The sequence below is a fragment of the Rhinolophus ferrumequinum genome, chromosome 6 (genome assembly GCF_004115265.2).
Source record: "Rhinolophus ferrumequinum isolate MPI-CBG mRhiFer1 chromosome 6, mRhiFer1_v1.p, whole genome shotgun sequence".
Classification (NCBI taxonomy): Eukaryota; Metazoa; Chordata; class Mammalia; order Chiroptera; family Rhinolophidae; genus Rhinolophus; species Rhinolophus ferrumequinum.
This window is the reverse complement of record NC_046289.1, coordinates 44628912-44649504: the sequence shown is the minus strand read 5'-3', so window position 1 is coordinate 44649504 and position 20593 is coordinate 44628912. Positions and strand designations below refer to the sequence as shown.

General features: G+C 39.9%; 1 protein-coding gene across 2 annotated transcripts in view; it reads left to right on the top strand.

Moving 5' to 3' along the window:
* Window positions 1–20593, top strand: part of DIS3L (DIS3 like exosome 3'-5' exoribonuclease) — a 31724-nt gene that overhangs the window by 1591 nt on the left and 9540 nt on the right. The window contains exons 2-9 of one of the 2 annotated variants that reach the window (XM_033107691.1): window positions 3–156; window positions 7870–7998; window positions 9704–9839; window positions 14397–14573; window positions 15593–15671; window positions 16664–16843; window positions 18979–19148; window positions 20237–20398. In XM_033107691.1, coding sequence (XP_032963582.1) covers window positions 3–156; window positions 7870–7998; window positions 9704–9839; window positions 14397–14573; window positions 15593–15671; window positions 16664–16843; window positions 18979–19148; window positions 20237–20398 — 1187 coding nt within the window. Of the gene's footprint in view, window positions 1–2; window positions 157–7869; window positions 7999–9703; window positions 9840–14396; window positions 14574–15592; window positions 15672–16663; window positions 16844–18978; window positions 19149–20236; window positions 20399–20593 lie in introns of those variants that run through there. The other variant, XM_033107692.1, reaches the window with a different exon arrangement.

Here is a 20593-nt window from a genome sequence, read left to right as displayed (position 1 = left end):
AGATGGGAAACTCTTGTCTAGTGATGTGACTCATTACATGATCCCAGATTGGAAAGTTGTTCAAGATTACTTTGAGATCCTTGAGTTTCCTGAATTGAAGGGAATTATATTCATGCAAACGGCTTGTCAAGCTGTGCAGCATCAAAGAGGCCGGAGGTATCCGTTTTGTATTATTTATTAATGTAGATATCCCCCGCCCTTTAGAAACGCTCCTTTGTAGGGGGAGGGGAGGAATTTATTCTTTAATCATAAAGTATTTTTTAAACTAACTTAGTATTCTCTTTGCTAGTAGGAATGCAGTAACATTATTTTATATTTCTGCTGCAACATCTGGCCAAAAGATCTGACTGCAGATCAATAAACTGCAGTGTCCCCAGTATGTGGGTATTGAAGATTCTTGGCTTTCGGTTTGCATTTTACAGCAGAGTTATTGCTTATTTCTTGTTGATATTGCATATTATTTAATCTTCTTATTTATAGATATATTGTTTCAGAAGCTTACTTTTTTTTCCCCTTGGGAAAAAGAGAGTACTTTATTTTTAAATTTTACACTCCTTTATTGTGGATACAAATTGTATTTGTAGTGATTTATTCAATGAAACCAGATATCACTTGTTTTATTTTTAGGTTACAAGTATTACTACCAACCATAGTAATTGTATTTGCTAAACAAAGGATTGTTTTGATTGAAATCAGTATAAAATGCTTACCTTGTACCTTTTAAACAAGTACTCTAAAAATTGGTTTTGTTTCATTTAACATTGGGAAAGATTTATGGTTTGAACTTGAAGACTCATGCCGTATGGAAACAACATACCGTATTAGAATTATGTATCCAAACTCTTACCACCCCAAGTTATTTAAAAAGCAGCAACTATGAGTTTATTTTTTTTTAAATCTTGTAGTTTCTTTAGACCTTGGTAGTAAAAGATGAAGTGTGTTTATTTGTATATGAAAATGATAAGTTGTCCTTATTATATGCCCAGTTCAAAAAAATGTGCATTAACTAGATTGTGCAGGTTTTTCAGATGGAATATTTTTAAATGAGCTTGAAGTTGATTTTGTTCAGACACAAAGATATAGATGTTTATACACATCCAGGTTTAAATGCTGTTCCAGGTGTCGTATTTCATTTCTGCTACTAAAATCAATTTGTTGTTATCATTCAGATCGCTAACATACTGCAGAGCCTTTTCAACTTCTGTTTTCTAAAATATTTTTAATATTAAGGATTGTTTTAAAAACCAATTCCTGGGACATTCAAAAGCAAAGAATTGAAATTTAAATGTCTTTTCTCCTGAACATTTCAAAGTAGTTAACTTGATGAAAAACTATTGGTTTTCCATTGCTTTACCATGTCTCCGAATACACTAAATGTGAAAACAAAAGATGAGGAATTATAAAATAGGCCCATATGATAACACCCTGGTTTTCCCAGGTAAGTACTTTTTGAGCCCCTCGTTCCAGGCCTTCTGGAACTACAAACAGAAGTTTTAGTCCCTCTCTCAACAAACCTGTTTATCTTGTTGGGGAGAGATACAAGAAGGTAATTACAACACACCTTAAGACACATGCAGGATAATTTAATGTGGACTATGCAAAGTGCAGAAGTAAATATGGGGTGTGGGAATTAGGCCAGAAAGACCTAAGCCCTCTGAAGGAATTAGGTTTGAGACTGGTGTTAAAGCAGGGATAATGAACATGATTGATGAAGAGGAAGAAGAGGCAGGAAAGGAATCAGCAAGTTTGGGACTTGGTGCTTTGTTTATCTGTAAAGCAACCAGCTGGTGTATTCAGGTTGCAACAGCTAAATGACCAAAATGGCCTAAGCCCTAGAAAGTGCCATACATTGAAAGTTAACTTTAGAATTGATCATAGCCTTTGAATACATCTAGATTTTCTTTATTAATTTGGCCTTCAGTGTTCAGTATATTTAAGTCATTTGACTTTTTATATGTAACCAAGTATGGCCTAGCAGAAGCTGGTAGTGTTTTGCTTCATTTTATATTGGGGAACGTTTTGTTTTTTAGTTCTTCCTTGGAGATTTTTGAGACGCTAGTGAGTAATTCATTTGATATGAATTACTTGTTTGATATGCTTTTATTACTTGATTACTTGATATTACTTGATTACTTGTTTGATATGCTTTTAGGAACATTATTGTTGGGAAAGCTTTGTCAGTTAAAAAAAACCTGTTCCTGTCTACTGTCTGGTATAAAGATGCCTTGTTTTCTCCTTTGACGCCTTCCTGAATTCCTTTGATGTAGCTTCAGAGTCTTAACACTTTGTGCCTCAGTTTCTCAATATATAACATAAGATAGAGATCATAGAATATCATTGTTGGAGAGGATCTAAGAGGCCAATATGATCTAAGTCCCCATCCAATACATCAGTGTTATTCAAAATGAGTGATGTTACCGACTTTGTTTCTAAAAGAAAAAAAATCTCATCAACACCTAGTGTTACTTTAAATTATTTTATTGTATTGTTACATAAATACATTTAAACATAAGTCGAGCTGTAAGTCCTCATGCGTAAGTACTTAATTCAACCCTAAATCCAAATAGAATCTTCAAATTAAATAAACAAAGCTACAAAATCAGAAAACTACAAATGAACATTAATTTAATGTGACAGATGACATTGTTTTACTGAAACGAAATTACCAGAGTTGGGTTTAACAATAGAAAGACATAGATCTAATCTGGTTCTATACTTAATATGATTTTATATTTTGATTTCAATAATAGTAATGCAGAAAAATGGCCTTCTCATAAGTATATTGTACAAAACAGTATGAAAAATGTCAAACTTTTGATTGTTCAGGATAATCACATTCTGCCATCTAACGATCCTCAAATGCTTATTTAAGGCGGGTCACTTGATAACTCGGTAAGGCTGTCTTGTCAACTACATTCATTCCTGTATGCAGGTGTTCATTTTTTTATTCACCAATATTTATTAAGAAACTATCTATGCCAAAAACTGCTAGCACTGAGGATACAGTAATGAACAAAAGCAGACGTGGTCTTCATTATTATAGGCAATAATGAAGTAATCACACAAACACGTGAAGAACTACAGCTGTGACAAAATGCGCTGAAGCACGGGCATGAGGTTCCAGGAGACCCCAATCTAGTCAGAGAGTCGGGAAAGGCTTTCCTGAGGGCCATGCAACCAGGCAAAGATAAAACAGCTTTCCAGGTGATGCAGCTGCTATGCAAGGTCCTGGGGAGGGGCATTTGGCTCAAGGAACTGACAGAAGGCCCTGGATTGGACGGTAGGCCTCATGGACCTCAGGGATGTTGGTGAAGGGTTTTAACATGATCAGATTGCTGTTTTGCTATGATTACTGGCCCAGTGGAAAAGAGGCATGGAGAAAAGAAGACGAGACTATTTATTGCTTTAGTTCGGATAAGAGATGTTGGTAGCTTAGAAGTGGAGAGAAATAGACATTCCTAAGAGCTATTTAGTAGGTAAAATATGTAGAACTTCCTCAGTATGTGACCAAGAGAACTGAAAACATAAAAACTTCTACATGAATGTTCATGGCAGTTCTATTCGTAATGGCCCCAAAAATGGAAAAAAAACAAATGTCCATCAACTGATAATGGCTACACAAAATGTGATTTATCCACATAAGAAAATATTAATTCAGCCATAAAAAGATGAAGTTCTGATACATGTTACAACATACTCGTAGATGAACCTTAAGTATTATGCTAAGTGAAAGAAGCCAGCCACACAAAAAAGTTATATAGTGTATGATTCCATTTCTATGAAATGCCCTGAATAAGTAAATCCAAGAGACAGAAAGTAGATTAGTTACATTGCCAGGGGCTGAGGGTCAGGGGAAATGGGGAATGACTGCTTAATGGGTATATGTTTCTTTTGGGGGTGATGAAATGTTCTGGAATTAGATAGTGGTGATGGTTGCATAACTCTGTGACTATACTAAAAACTATTGAATTGTACATTTAAAAGGGTGAAATTTATGGTACGTGAATTATATCTCAATAAAGCTGTTACTTTAAAAAATCTGTAGAACTTAGTAATGGATTTAGATAAATGAGGTGAGGGAGAAGGTGGTGTCAAGGATAACACTCAGGTTTCTGTCTTACTTAAGTGAATAGAGAGAAGATGCCCTGGAAAAGGTCCAAGGGGGAGAGGGTAGATGGAACGTCCTGAATTTGAGGTGTCTGAGGCTTCCAAACGGGCAGGCACGGCCCCCAGATGGTATTGCAGTTAGAAGGTGGCCATTCAGCTGGTCCAAAATATACTCCATTAGAAATGTTTTAAGAGTATTACCTAATATAAATGGAAACATGAACTTAAAATTCTTGTAGAAAACTCAAGGACCTCTGAAAGTAAGTCTTGGAGACCCAGGATTCTGGGAAAACTGGATGAAGGAACACAACGTTGAATACAGAACTCATTTCCCCACTGGTTGTGGGACACCCACTGCTTATCCCCAAAGAATATAGTCAGCAGGGGGAAAGAAAGGATGTTGCATCTGTAAGTAAGATCACCATTGAATAAAAATAGTAAAAAAATTCAATCTAAAGAAGGTAAGTTCAGCTATCCCCCTAAGAAATTGTTTGAAAGGTTTTGATAATAGAGATTTGGAAAACACTAAAGCCAGTCCAGGAAAACTAGGGTTTTTCTATAAAGACTGGAATTTTAAAAACTGAAGATAATTTGATTGTATTTGACCATCTGAAACTACTATTCTCCTATCATTCAGCCCAAACTTGTTCAAGACACTGCGGTGTTCTTTGCTGGCTCCATGCAGGAACTCACATATTTAATTCCATCCTATGCACCACTAACCCTGACTAGCAAAAAATATGACTGTATTGTATGTGTGTGCTATTAAATTATAAGCCCACATGCCTACAAGAAAACCCAACTGTCACATTCGGAGTGATTCACTGTTTGTTTCCTGCTTTTCCCATTAATATTCTTGTGCCATTTGTTCATTTGTTTTATCTGGCTGATAAGTAACTGACAAATGAAAGCGCACACTAAAAGTCTAAGGAAAATATACGGGAGTGAAACTTAAAATTGAGAAAATTATTTTTAATTTATGTATTTTTCGAAACATTGGGAAGGATCGTCATTACTCTCAGTTGGCGCTAAACCCCCTGGGCAGGCCTGTAGACATCAGCATTTGGGAAGGAGAGGATGCAGGAATACTCAGCTCTAAAGTGCAGGTGCGATAACAAATGCAATCGTGTGTATGAAGCCTAGCAAAAGAATAACAGTTATGAAAATGTCAGAGTTTGTTCCGAGACATTATCATCTTGTATTTGGATTACTGTTGTCACAAAGGGTTGTGAGTTTATTTATTCTTTTGGAAAACGTTTATTGAGCATCTTCTGTGGGTCAAATTCTGAAGCTACAAAGATGGACCATACTGTCTGCTGTCTTGAATATCTGTCCCCTCTTTCCTCCCTTGGGCCCTTGTCTGCCTAACTTTCATTCATCCTGCAGGATTCCGGTGCTGCCTCCTCCCACATACCTTCCCTCTCCCTCCCATGATCTGGTCACATGCTACACTTGGCCTTTCACAGCACTTATCCCACTGAAATGGATGGTTGTTTTTTTGTTTTGTTTTGTTTTGTTTTACCAATTAGCACAGCTATTTTTAAAAATTGTGGCAAAATATGTATAACACAATGTTTACTATTTTAAAGTGTACAGTTCAGTGACATTGAGTACATTCACATTGTTTGCAACCAATGTCCAGAACTTTTCTTCATCTTCTCAAACTGAAACGCTACACCCATTAAACACCAACTTTCCATTCCTCCCTCCCCATCCCCTGGCAACCACCATTCTATTTTCTGTCTCTATGTATTTGACTACTCCAGGAAACTCATATAAGTGGAATCATACAGTATTTATCCTTTTGTGACTGGCTTATTTCACTCAGCATAATGTCAAGTTCGTCCATGTTATAGCATGTATCAGAATTTCCTTTTTAAGGCTGAATGTTACTCCATGGTATGTATCCACCACATTTTGTTTATCCATCGATCTGTGGATTAACACTTAGGTTGCTTCCACATTTTGGCTATTGTGAATAATGCTGCTATGAACATGGGTGTACAGGTATCTTTTTGAGACCCTGCTTTCAATTCTTTGGGGTCTATACCCAGGAGTGGGATTGCTGGGTCATATGATAGTTCCAGCGTTTATTTTTTTGAGGACTGGGTGGTCCTGTTGTGTTCACCATGAGAAGACTGCTGCAGACGAAGGACAGCTGTGGGATGTCTAGATAGTGGCCCCTGAGAGCAGTCAGTGGAGCAGAAGACCTGGCACAGAGAAGGAGTGCAGCAAAAATGTGCTGGGAAGGAAGTTTGGTAAGGGAGGTAATGTGTGAACACATAACTGCACTAAACTCGGGTGCTTTATTAGGGCTATATAAAATGTGATAGTAGATAAAGGGAGGAAAAACTTTGGAGGATAAGATCGGGGAAAATGAGCAATATTTTTTCAGTGTTTTCTCTGAAATAATAAATTACAGATGGTTATGAATGCTCTCCTGAAATATTTTTTATCGCTTAACAAATAAGTGCTCGTTTGTTAGCACAAATTCATGCATGACAGAAATGTGTAAAGCAGAAAGTCTTTGCCTTGCCACTCTGCAGGGACAATCACTGTTAACAGGATGATGTAGACTCTTCCCTGCATATTCTAAGAGGTTTCAAAAAATGATTTTAAGTGTATTTGTGTGAACATGGGAAAATCACTGATTTAATATGTTCTAGGCATTTGGTGGCATGGCAGCTTTTGTTTGCACAAGTGAGATTCTGCTAAGGAAAGCTGCCATTCACAAATGAAACAATCCCTTTGTTTGTTAGGAAATGTTATAAGTTGCTATTACTTGATGATTCTTTTTAAGATGACTCAAAATTAGAAGTACTGATAAAATAAAATCAGTGTTTCTTGTTTTCTATTGAAATGTTGAGCCCACACAGATGACGATGGTTAGCGTTTATTTGGAGAGAATAAGTTGGAGAGTTCTGCCTTTGCTTTACTGAAAAGACTAATTTTTTAAAAATCCATGGTGGCAGGTTGGTGGTATGAATGGAAGGGCACACGTTTTATTTTATTAAATGCCAGTGATCTACTATGAATAATTTATGTGTTAATTTAACATCTGGTTCAATATCAATCCATTTTTAAGTAAACAGTTGACCTCCTTTAAAAAAAACATGGATGTTATGTAGTTCCTTAAAAAGCATCTTATTAGAAACTGACCAGCATGACACTTCATATTTGATTTGTGACTTTGGCTAGCATTCTTGGAAGAATCTCCTGGTGGGAAACCTTAAAACTCCGTTAGTTCTCTGAGAGATGAAGCTAGCCCTCATTCATGTAAATGAGATGGCTGCATAAATAAAATTTACAGATAAATCCCCAAACTTATTTACATGTCCTTTTCTAGGGCTGCCAGCAAAAAATAAAATATGTACTAATGCCTAATGCTCTTTATAGAACAGAGTGAGGTACAAAAATAAAATGCTAAAGTCTGCTTGCTTCTATGTCCTCTGTGAGCCTTTGAAGTGGGGGCTACGTGGGGCAGCACCGCATAAGTACGTAATAAATGGCCAGAGGTCTCGGAAGAGGAAGGGAGTTGGGCTGATCCACAAACTAATTAACGAGGCCCTGCCCAGGCAGAATTGAGAAACAGCCACCCAATGGTACCGCGCACATTAAGGCCAAATAGTAAATAAATGTTTCTCGAGTTTTAAGTAATCGATCTTTTGCTCTAAAATACCTCATCATTTTTGATTCTTAGCAAGAGCTGGCAGTAGATGAGTACCTGCTATGTTAGATTTATTTTTCTCCTCTGTGTGACAGACAGTATAACAAATTGCGAAACCTCCTGAAGGATGCGCGTCACGACTGCGTTCCCTTTGCTAATGAATTCCTGCAGGACTGCTATCTCCCTCGGGAACAAGGAGAATCCATGGAAAAGTGGCAGACCAGGTATGGCACGGAATTGCTGTGAGTTTGCAAATGATCGTCTTCTGTAAATTTCTTCATCATTGGCTGTTTGGAGGTTGACGTAAGTGGTATGCTAAACTCAACAATTATTTCTGGAACCATGAGTAATACTGAAATGCTTAAGGTGTTAATATTTTAGATATGTCATTGAATGCATAATTGATATATTTTAGAAATTGTACTTAGGGAGACATTGGTACCCAGAGTAAGTTTGCTCCAGACCCTAATGGCTAGCAGGATCATTCCAGTGATCCAGAAGTCATAAATTTAATGCTTGGGGGTCCTACTTTTAAGCTAAGATCATCTCAATTTTTCTGATACAGGTTGCTCTAATATCCCAACTAGTCTTATTAAACTGAAACTTTTAGGTTCATTCTGGTAGAGCTGTTTTAGGAAGAGCAGTGTCATAGTTTAGATCCACCTAAAAGCAGAGCCTGAAGCAAGGCCTTGGTGTGGGTTGTTTATATCGAGGTGGTTCCCAGAAGCAGGAGTGAGGAAGTGGAGAGAGTGGAACAGCGAAGGAGGGAAAGCAGTAGAGGATGTGTGACTGCTGCTATGAACCTTGAGAAGCGTGTAGAGTGCGCCTAAAAAGTCACCTTGACGGGCAGGCAAGGGCATTTAGTCACTCTCCCCTGTAGCTGAGGGTCATTCCCCAGGGATGTTAACTCCACTCAGTGGGCCCTTGAGAGGGGAGTGGAAGTACCCACCCAATTGCAGCTAAAGTCAGAGGTAGGTATAGGACACTTCCAGAGAGGGCAAAAGAGACCTTAAACTTTAAAATATCCATATAAAACATTTAAATCTTCTTTTTCCTTGTATTTCTTTATCTCTATGGCCATTAAATATTTAAATTCTCTAATGCAAAATAAGCACGGATATATACCCAGTCCTTACGTATAGTCCCCCAGTTCCCCCAGGACTCAATACCAGAAAGGAAAAGCAAATCTTTCTCTTTATTGGGTCACATGAGTGCTCAGAATGATCACACTTACTAACTACACAGCCTCACACGTGGTAGGTACTCAGTATATGTTGGCTAAATTATTTTTTAAGTTCAAGAACTAAAGGAACCTTACATAGCATTTTAACTTGCAGAAAGGGAAACAGCTGCCCACAGAAGTTGACTGTCCTAAGTTTATACACTTCATCGCAAACAGAATCCAGTCTCGAACAATGATCTTCAGACCTAGATCCTGTTTTCCAATTCAGATTCTTTTCAGGAAGATTTTCAGATATTTCATGTGGTTCCATATCCGACCTTACAGGATTATGATCTTCAGCTACTTGCAACCTACTTTTTTTCTTAGCCAAAGACTTTATCTTTTAAGCCTCATATAACTTGTCATCCGTGTGGTGGTGCGTCATTCAACCCTCCAATTAAAAGGTGTTAAAAGATGGCAGAGCCTCATGGTTTCTAGGCCATATCAAGAAATGCAAGAAGTTGCTGTGGTAGTTGGATGTCTTTGGGAAGAAGAGATGTCAAGCACTTTCTGATTCATCTTGGTATCCCCCAGAGTCCCCAGCTCAGGGCATATTCATAATGAATGCTTAGGAAGTATTTGTTGAATGAATGAATGGTTGTGCATGTAAACCAAAGGGTAGCAGATTAAAAGGCAGGTGTGAAATTCTGAACCGTAGCTTGTGTTTGTCTGCCTTGGGAGAACTCGTGTGCCCTTTGCTTTTCTAGGAGCATATACAGTGCAGCCGTTTGGTACTATCACCACTGCCAGGACAGGATGCCAGTTATTGTGGTGACAGAAGATGAAGAGGCAGTTCAACAATATGGAAGTGAAACAGAAGGAGTGTTTGTGATTTCCTTCAAGGTATTTCCAGCTGTCGTGTGTGCGTGTGTGCGTGTGTGTGTCTGTGTGTGTGTGTTCATTTCCGAAGTAGTTCCCAGAAGGCTCTAGATCATTTGGCAGAAAAGGGAAAATAAAGAATGAAGGACAACTTCAGGAAGTACCATGCCTTCATTACTCCCAGCTAATTAATCTTGACCCAGCAGATCTAGGCAAAACGACCTGTGACTGTAGGGCCTGCAGCAGCTAAGACTTCAGCCCAACGAGGCCCTGTTGACAGTAAACTCGTGTTTGTGGCTAACGCAGTAACGATCACTATTCCACTAAAGCATAGTGATGATGATGAGCATCGTCGTAAGTTTAATCAGATATTGTCCATATTCCAGTAGTCCTTTGGTTTTGACCGAGAAAATGGCAGTTTTACATGGTTCCACCAAATAGCAATAGCCACCATTTATCTGTGCCAGGCACTGTTCTAAGTGTATTATTTCATTTAATTCTTGCAACAATTTTTGAAGTAAGGGTGATCATCCCCATTTTATTGGTGAGGAAACTAAAGCATAGAAAGGCTAAGCAGGGGCCCTCCCCGTGGTCAGGTGGTTGGAGCCACATGCTCCTAACGTGGAGGTCGCTGGTTCGATTCCCACATGGGCCAGTGAGCTGCGCCCTCTACAGCTAAGATTGTGAACAACAGCTCTCCCTGGAGCTGGGCTGCTGTGAGCAACCAGAGGTTGGCGTGAGGTGAGCTGTTTTAGGGTGCTGAGTGCTGCCCCGGGCTGCTGAGTGCTGCCGTGGACTACTGTGTGCTTCCATGAACGGCCAGTGGCCAGTGGCCAGCATGAGCGGCCAGCAGCCGGCAAGAGCTGCCGTGAGCTGCTGTGAGAGGCCGACCAACGACCAGCAACCGACTGCCTCAGCCGGGGGGAGCGCGAGGCTCATAATACCAGCATGGGCCAGGGAGCTGTGTCCTACACAACTAGACTGAGAAACAACGGCTTGAACCAGAGTGGGGTGGGAGGACGGAGGAAAGGGGGAAAAAAGAAAAAGAAAAGAAAGGCTAAGCAACTTGTCCAAAGTCACACAGGTAGAAAGTAGTGGAACTGGGATTAGAACCAAAGTAGCCTGGCTTCAAAGCTCTTAACCATCATGCTTCACTGCCTCCCAAATTATTCTTCTGAACACAAACAAAACACAGTTTTAAAAGGCAATCTTGTTTCTCTGCTGTCCCTCAATCTTCCCCACTTGTGAATATACATGGGGGTTAATAGGGAAAAAGAAAGGAGTGAGATGTGATATTATTTATGTGAAGGCTTATCAGGTCAACTTGGTGTACAGATCACAGACAGGAGCGTTATTGTTGGTGACAGTTCCTTGGGCTGCCTTAGCAACACAATGAATGGTACCTATTTCTTCGGTACCTTTTGGGAGAGTAGAATGACTGTTAATCTTTCAGTAGATTACCGATCTCTTCTGTATGACCAGTTGGTCAATCAAGTTCCAATGGTTGATATCTTTTTTTGATTCAGAAACTAGAATGAGGTCCTCCATTACCCCTGTCAGTTTACAGAAAGTCTAGTTGGATTTTGAATTGTAGATTCTGTAAGTGTTCCCAGGTGCATGTATTGCTAAAGATTTGCCAATAGAATTTTCTTGGCTCTGCTATAAAAAAGTGTTCTGGCATGCCAGAGAATTCCAGGGGCATTGGATATTAATGGCAGTGTCACTTGTTTTTTCTGTTGCAATACATCATGTCTTGTTCCTGCAGAAGACAGTTGACTAAAATTACATTTTTCTACTTTTTGGGAAAATTACTTTTCTTTGTAGTTCAGTGGTAGAGTAGTTTTATTTTGTATAGCATTTCCTAAGTAAACTGTGACCAAGGGCTTCATAGAGGTGAATGATAGCAGAAAAAAAGAGATACTGTGAAGTTCAGAAGAGAAGGAAGCCCAAAATATTCTGTGGGGACTTGAAGTTAGACGGGAAAGAGTGAAAAAGATAAATCCTCTTGAAGAGGTGGTTCATAGTGGCAAAATTTAATCTTGGTAACCTTTACACCTTCTCTTTATAAATTCAAGCCTTAGATAAAAGTGTTGGGAAATTTTCAGCAAAAAAGTCCTTGATTTAGTATTATCTACATAAAGTCCTTTATTTATGTAGTATTGCTGAATTGGGACCTTTGGGTGAATTGATTTTTTTTTTATTTAAATTTATTGGGGTGACAATTGTTATTAAAATTACATAGATTTCAGGTGTGTAATTCTATATCACATCATCTATAAATTACATTGTGTGTTCACCACCCAGAGTCAGTTCTCCTTCCATCACCGTATATTTGATCCCCCTTACCCTCATCTCCCACCCCCAACCCCTTTACCCTCTGGTAACCGCTAAATTACGTTCCCCAGATTAATTTTCAAACCCCGTGGCCATCCTGTGGTCACCAACTGCCCTTCAATCCCTTCACCCGCCCCCCCCCCCCCCGAATTGATTTTTTTTTAATTCATTTTATTTTGTTTAAAGCCTGGTGCTTCTTTTATCACCTCTTCTAATCATTTAATGTATTTACTTGCAATTTGAGGGTAAGACTTTTTTTATCAGTACTTTTTCTTTGGTGTTTTAGCTATAAATTTGCCTTTTTAATGGACATGTGAAGTTATGCTGTGGCTTATGCAACAGCTATCACTTAAGCAAGTCTTATTTTCAATTAGTGCTGTAACAGACCACTGTATATTTACTTCTCACTGAGTTGCCCATTTTGTTTCATACTAGTCACAGGCTTGGTTGTTTTTTTTAAACTTTTCATTTAAGTGTGTTTTTCCAGGACCCATCAGCTCCAGGTCAAGTAGTTGTTTCAATCTAGTTGTGGAGGGCACAGCTCACAGTGGCCCATGTGAGAATCGAACCAGCAACCTTGTTGTTAAGAGCACCACACTCTAACCAACTGAGCTAATCGGCTGTCCCAGTCACATGCTTGTTTTAAGTGCCTTTTAATTTTAACAGTTCACTTTTTTATAATGCTGTTTACTAAAGTTATTTATTAAATAAAAATGCCTAAATTTAAATACGCATACACAAGCCTATGCAAACAACTTTTACCAAGATTCCTATACTTTTGGTGACTTTCTAAACATCCCTCACACAATTTTCTTCTTTTTTTAAAATTATTTATTTCAGTTACCGTTGACATTCAGTATTATTTTATGTTAGTTTTAGGTGTACAACATAGTAGTTCGACATTTGCATAATTTATGCAGTGATCCACCATTTTTTTAATTATGTCTCCACCATCCCCAGCTTTACCACAGGAGCAGCTGCCACTAATCCTAAATAAATATTTCCTCTTCTCCTAGAAACAGTTAAACCCAGTTTTTCCCATACCTTTGGCATCTGAGGCTCACACTGGTAGTGGTAGAACAGTTGCTTTTTGTCCTTGTAAATTGCGCAGAGACTAAGTCTTGGCGCTGACAAGTGATAAGTGACCATAGAATTGGGGTACTGACGTTAGCACAGACAGAACTTCTGGAAGGACTTGGGAAAGCAAAGAAGCAGTTTGACCGGGACCTTGAAATTAGTGGGAGAAATGCTGGAGTCAACAATAAGGATGATTTATTTTCTTTTTAAGTTGAGAAAAGAGAATGTGCTAGACTCTACCTTATACTTAAAGTTGCGTTCAGATCACATCTAAATTTGATTTTATGTAGTGAGTCAACCGTTCGGAACGTTCACTGGACACACACAGCCGATGAGCGCAGCCGCCCTCACCAACTTCCTTGGGGCTGTGTCCAGGGCATCCCTGAAACAATAGGCCACGAGGCTCAATCACGTTCAGTGATAGTCTACTTTGTGGGGACTCTGACCACTTGTTTCAAAGCTATGTTTCATACCAGGTCATCACACTAATAGCAACATCAAGTGTCACTTACATGAGGAGTGGTACTACATCTGTGGATAGTCACAGAAGACTTGGTCCTCTGGGAGCTTATGAAGTAGGGGAAAAGCCTAAAACCAAGAATACTTTGCTCATTGGACTGTCCCTGCTCTCTGCTCATTTAATATAGCCAGTGGGTTGGGGTAAGGGAGACATTGGCTTATACACTTTACTCCTTGCCATTTTTATGTGCTTAAGTTTCTTATAAATTTCAAACATTTCAGGATGAAAAAAAACAGACAAGAATGCACATGTCGGAGCTTTTCCTGTCCGTTCACTGTAGGCCATTATTTGCAGCAATGAGATACATGTAAAGACAGGAAAACTAAATGTGTGTGTGTGTGTGTGTGTGTGTGTGTGTGTGTGTGTGTATGGACTGAGAGGCAGGGGATATTTGAAAGTTCAGAGTAATCAGGGATGTGGAAACGTTCTTGTTAGGAACCGCCTTTCTAGAGTTCATTTGGCAGGGCTTTGAGAATTAATGAAATGGTAGAAAGTGAACTGGTAGCATGAGATCTGGGAAGGTAATGCTCATTTAATGTCTCTTCAAAACTGCATGCCAGCAATTCCTGTTCAGGATTTTTGGTAATACTACTGTAATGAAGAATTATTCTTTCCTGACCATGTTTCTCTTGTGCCTTTCTTAAATGCAGAATTACCTGGACAATTTTTGGCCTGACTTAAAAGCTGCCCACGAGCTTTGTGATTCTATCCTTCAATCCCGACGGGAAAGAGAGAATGAGCGTCAGGAGAGCCACAGGAAGGAGTATCCAGAGCATCTCCCCCTGGAAGTATTAGAAGCCGGCATTAAGTCTGGGCGCTACATCCAGGTGAGGTGGTAAAGGAGAAACGGCCTCAGGAGCAGTCAGTATATTCTCTTCTTTACTTGTCTCCTGTCACAGGTCTCTCATTTCAAAGGCTGTCAACAAGATGGGTATGAGTAAGCCAGGGCTGGTGTGTTTAAGATGCTTTGGGAGTCATTCTTCCTATAGACATGGCTGTCTGGTCGGAGCTACCTTTTAAAGTTCTTAATTGGGTTACATATTGAACATCACATGAGTAGCCTCATAAATGCCTCCTGTCACTGGGAAAGAGAATGTATTTTTAGATCAAAGTCTGAAGGTTTGGCAAAATTATAAAATTGGTGAAATTTGGCTCGTTCACTTGTCGCCATTTTCCCTCCCCTTTCAAGGGTCCTTTTATGATCCCCCAGAACCCAGATCCGAGATGCTGTCAGAATCTTCAAAAGAAATCAGATAAAATTATTATTCCGATTTTAAGTGTTACATGCACTCATTTGTGTGTGTGTGTGTGTGTGTGTGTGTGTGTGTGTAGTTTTATCACATGTGTAGATCTGTGTATCCACCACCACAGTCAAGATACAGAACAGTTCCATCATGGATTTTACATTTTTAACAAGCCACTCAGATAATTTTTATGCAGGCCGAAGTTGGAGAATACCACACTAAACTTCCTCCCTAAAGTGTGGGTACTTTAAATGAGTATACCTCATTTAAAAGAGTGGGTAATGTCTCCAACTTGGGAGTAAACTTCACTAAGTTCCTGGGAGGATACTTTGAGGAAGAAGATGTTTTAAAGACCATTCCTCCCTTAGATAAGGTAGATCCCAGCACTTTCAACACTTAGTGTAGCTGAGAGAAGTTCAAAATGCTGATATGTCCTCTGGAGGAAAGAAACCTTGGTGATGAATATTATTCCTAAAGAAGGGGACACAGACCTTATAAGAATATTATAGGGATATTTTCATATCGTTTTTAAAAGCTGTACCTTTTGTCGGTAAAGCAGGCAGGAAAGAAATTATTCACATTGGTTTTTATTATGATTTTAGGGAATTCTGAAAGTCAACAAACACAGAGCACAAATAGAAGCTTTTGCGCGACTTCAAGGAGCCAGCAGCAAAGACTCAGGTTCCGTATAAACCTTATGTAACTCTCCATGCTACTTTTTTATTCTGATATAACACAATGAAGAAAGCAAAGTTGAAATTGTCACATCATATATGCCATGTCAGATATCCCCACACTAGGATACACTAGGTGTGTGGGATCATGGGTTGGTTTTTTCCCTAACTTTTTGTCAAAATTTCTGATTTTGTTGTCATGGACTTTAAAAATTATAATGGCTAATATTTTATCGAGTTCTTACTGTATATCAGGTACTGTTCTAAGCACTTATATAGGTATTATTATTGTTTTCCACCTTTTACACATGAGGATACACAGGTTGCACGTGAGGGAACTAAAATACAGAGAAGCACAGTATCTTACCCAAGATCACATATCCACACATCTGCTGAGTGGGGAGCTGAACCTGCTACGGAGGCAACTTATCCGTGATTTTAAGACATTGCCCTGAACTGCACCAGTGTGCCACATTGCCTTATTGGAATCACTAAAACGTAATAAAAATGAACAACTGTGCAAATAAGTTGTATCATGATAGAATGTACTGCCTAGTTCTGAGTGATGAGGTGAGAAAAACTGACAGTCAAAGGAGCACGGCCGGGTTGAAGGAGAATGGGAAGCAATGGCTTCCGCTCGGCAGAATCATTCCTGTCAGTGCTGCAGTATCCGTAGTTCCTAAGCCTGCTGACCATTCCCTGATTGTGTGGCCCCTGCAGGTGTGTGACAGAACTCCAGTGCCGACTGACATGGCCTCATGCAGGGAACTGTTACCTGCCTTCAAAGATGATTGAGGGTGGCCCTGATGAAAGCACATGACACAGTATGACATGGTGGCCATGTTTCTGCAAAGTAAAAGAAACTTGACTTCACCTTTGGAAGGAGGAAGCTTTTCTTCATAGGAATGCTTTGGACCGCAGATGTATTATGTTTGAAGTACCTCACTGGTGTGGCGTCCCCCTTGGCTTTATGGGGTTTCTCTGTGTTGCCCCAAACAGGTTTAGTGAGTGACATCTTAATCTATGGGATGAAGGCTCGAAACCGCTCAATTCATGGAGACGTGGTAGTTGTGGAACTGCTCCCAAAAAATGAATGGAAAGGCAGAACCTCTGCCCTGTGTGAGAATGACAGTGATGACAAGTCCTCAGGAGAGTCCACCAGTGAGCCCATGCCCACAGGTGCGCCAACTGGAAAGTTACCATTTTTCTTGTGGAATGTTTGTTTTTCCTCTCTTTAACAATCCAGAAATACTGCAATTATTGATACGCAATGTCGTCTCTTTTCCTACATTATCAGTTTCTCCCCTCTGCGGGTTTATTTTATTCTCATCAGTACCCAAATACGCTGTAATATCTCCCATCGTAAAACAAAAACCAAAACCCTCTTGGATCCCACGTACTCTGCAGCTACCACCCTTTTCTCTGCTTCTGTTTAGGACAAGACTCAGTGAAACAGTTAACCCTGCATTCTCTCTGCTTCCTGTTTACCCATTTTCTCCAAAAGGCACTACATTCAGGTGCATCCTTCCACCCCCAAAACACACACACACACACACACACGCACACACCCCCTTGATCTCTTGTCTAGGTCACCAGTGACCTCACTGCCAGCAGTCCTCAGCATTTGTAACCTGTCAGCAGCATATAGCCCACGGACCACCGTCTCAGCTTTGGCTTCTGGGTTCTTCTCCCACCCTGCTCCTCCTCAGTTCCTTTGCTGGTTCTTCTCCATCTTATTGTCCTCTTGGATGTATTGGCTCCTCTCTGGATCTCTTTTTCCCCTGCACACTATCCCTAGGAGATCTCGTTCAGTCCTCTGGCTTTTTAACTCCAGTCTAGAACCCTTCCTCAGTCTCTAATATTGTCTGCTCAGTTGTCCATTTGGCATCTTCCCCTGAATGTCTAGTGGGCGTCTCAAATTTAACATGCCGCATAACAAATTCCCAGTATCTACCCCCATTCCTGCTCCTCACAAGTCTTCCCCCATCTCCATAAATGGCAAGTTCATTCTTCCAATTGGCCAACCCAAAAACCTTGGAATCATTGACTTTTCTTTCACCAGTCGGAGGTCCTGGCAGCTCCAACTGAATGCAGGCACTCTATACCCCTCCATTTCTCTCCTAATTCGGTCCACTAGAATCCCTTGGCGAGATTTTCCCAGCTGCCTCCTCCCTGGTCTCCCTGCCCCCACCCTTGCTCCCAGATACTCTTTTCTCCACACTGTGAGCCATAGTAATCCTTTTAAAAATCTAGGTCTTACCACATCGCTGCTCAAAACTCTCCAGTGGCTGCCTCCTATTTCTCTCAGAATAAAATCCAAAGTCCTTCCCCTGGCCTGCAAGGTCCTGCTAGGTGGGGCTGCCTTCTGTCAGTGTCTTCGTCACCATTCTGCTCCTGCCACATTGACCAACCTGTCCTTTCCACCACCAGAAACAAGCTTTCCACAAACGTCCTCATCCTTCCTTTCCTCACTTCAAGTCTGCTCAAATGTCACTTTATTTAAAATAGCTGTCACTTCTGACCCTTTATCACTCTTGGTCACCTTTCCCTGCTTTGTATCTTTGTTAGCAATCATCACTGCCTCACATGTATTTGTTTTTTACCGTTGGTTTCCCAGCCCCTCAGGCACCCAGATGAGAATGTACACTCCAGGAAATCAAGCAGTTTGTGTTTTGACAGTGCTATGTTCCCTGCACCTAGAACAGGGCCTGATTCCTGGTAGGGTCTCAGTAAACATTTTGTGAAAAGAAAAGATAGCACTTTTAACTATTAAAGTTTGTTTTTTCTTGACTTCAATCAGTGACGATTAAAAGTGTTGTGTATCAGACATACGATTTGTATACTTTTCCGTGTGTCACGTTGGACCAAATGATCTTGGCTGGTGGGAAAATGCAAGCAAAAACAGTGAAAATGGACAGTAGAGGGCATGGGTTAAAAAAATGAAAATCGTTGACTTTTACCCACATTTCTAAACCTGAGATTGATAAGGCAAGGGCCAAAGAGAAGGTGGAACTAATGGATTCTAACTGTTATATCAGGCCCTACAGAAGAAAGGGCATACTGACAAAGTTATATAAAAAATTATCTATCTTAAAGAAAGAAAAAACCCATCTTAATAAGAAATTAAGAAAAAACCCATCTTAATACGTGTAATAAAATGCTAAGAAGGCAAATGTTTAAGCATCTCTCAACTTATGTGGATGTGCTTGAAAAAAATGGGATGTTGTGTTTTCTTCCTTACTGCCGAACTGGCCAAAGTCCAGATAGGTGGTATTTTACCACTTAAAGCTTTGTTTTGTTCTGTTTTCCCAAAGGCAGAGTGGTGGGCATCCTTCAGAAGAACTGGCGGGATTATGTGGTGACATTTCCATCCAAAGAAGAGGTCCAATCGCAGGGCAAAAATGCTCAGAAAATCCTAGTTACACCTTGGGATTACAGAATTCCCAAAATCCGAATTAGCACTCAGCAAGCAGAAGCCCTCCAGGTAGCTGATATTGTACTTCTATTGTTTTCCTTCTGTCTTTGCTAGCTTTTGAGCAGTACCAGGAGACATTGTTAATTCCTTTGCATAAGAAGGGTTAAATTATCGATGGCATCTGACATTCCAAGATCCTGTTTTTTAAAAATTCTAAATATATAGAACCATCTATTAAGTAGTCCTCGGTTAATAAATGAAGGCCAGAGAGAAATCGTCCTACAAAGAGCTGTGTAAGACAACTAGAGAGAACATACATTATCCGGCTGTCCAACACAGAAACTTTGAATAGATACACTGTGCCAACACTAACAAGCTTTCTTCTAGCAAGTGATACAGAAATACGATCACTCTGCCCTGTAGGGATGATATAGTGGTACTTCACAGAATCGATTATCCATAAAGGAATATAGCACCAGAGAAAAGACATAAACAAGAAAGTTAGAAATTAACCTTTACAGTGGCGCAGAGTGTAAGCTCACCCAATTTGATTTGCCTGATGTTTTGCCGTTTCTAAATGAGACACTGAAGCAGGATAACCTGGTCATTGTGTACCTTTACCTCTTGAAGCCTTAGGCAGGCTTTCCGAGGCCAGGTGCTACTACAGCTTTCTTTTCCACGGTTTGCTGAAATTTGGGAGCATCGGGGTTCAGTTCACACTGATACCTTCTTCCCCACCAAAAGATGTCTTAAAAAATTAGAAAGTAACTTCAGAGAAATTGTAAAGTAACTCACACACACACACAATTGAGATTTTTGTTTTTAAATTTAATTTGGACTGTGCATAATTGGGCTTTTCCCTTGTGTCGCAAATGTTAACTAGAATGTGTTACAATTGGCTTTGTTTAACAGACTAAAATTTCCAGCCCATTTATTTGATGTAGAGAGGTAATGCCTCCCTTCAAATCACTGGGCCAAGTATTCATATACCATCTGGCAATTTAGTAAAACAAGAACGACACCAAAGAAAGCCCCACTATTTGCAAATTGGCCTCTCTCTTTGGTGCTTGATGCTGTTTATCTCGTTTGCTTGGTACTTCTAACTGACCCACTTACCCCTGGCGTTGCGCTCAGTGCTTTTTCCTCCCCTTGTGTAGGACTTCAGGGTGGTTGTGCGCATTGATTCCTGGGAGTCGACATCCATGTATCCAAATGGACATTTTGTGCGTGTTTTAGGAAGAATCGGAGATCTGGAAGGAGAAATTGCAACCATCTTGGTGGAAAACAGTATTTCGGTTGCCCCTTTTTCAGAAGCTCAGGTCAGATTTCCCCGAGAACTTTGGTCTGGTGAAAGGAAGGTATTTTGTATATTTTCTTTTTGCCTGTTATGGTATGTTTCATCATTAAGACAGAAAACAAAAAATCTTTGTACTATGTCACAACCCACCGTCTAAAGCTACAGATAATGGAAAAATCTCACTCCCCTTTCTTTATTCTGTGTTTGGACCAGACTG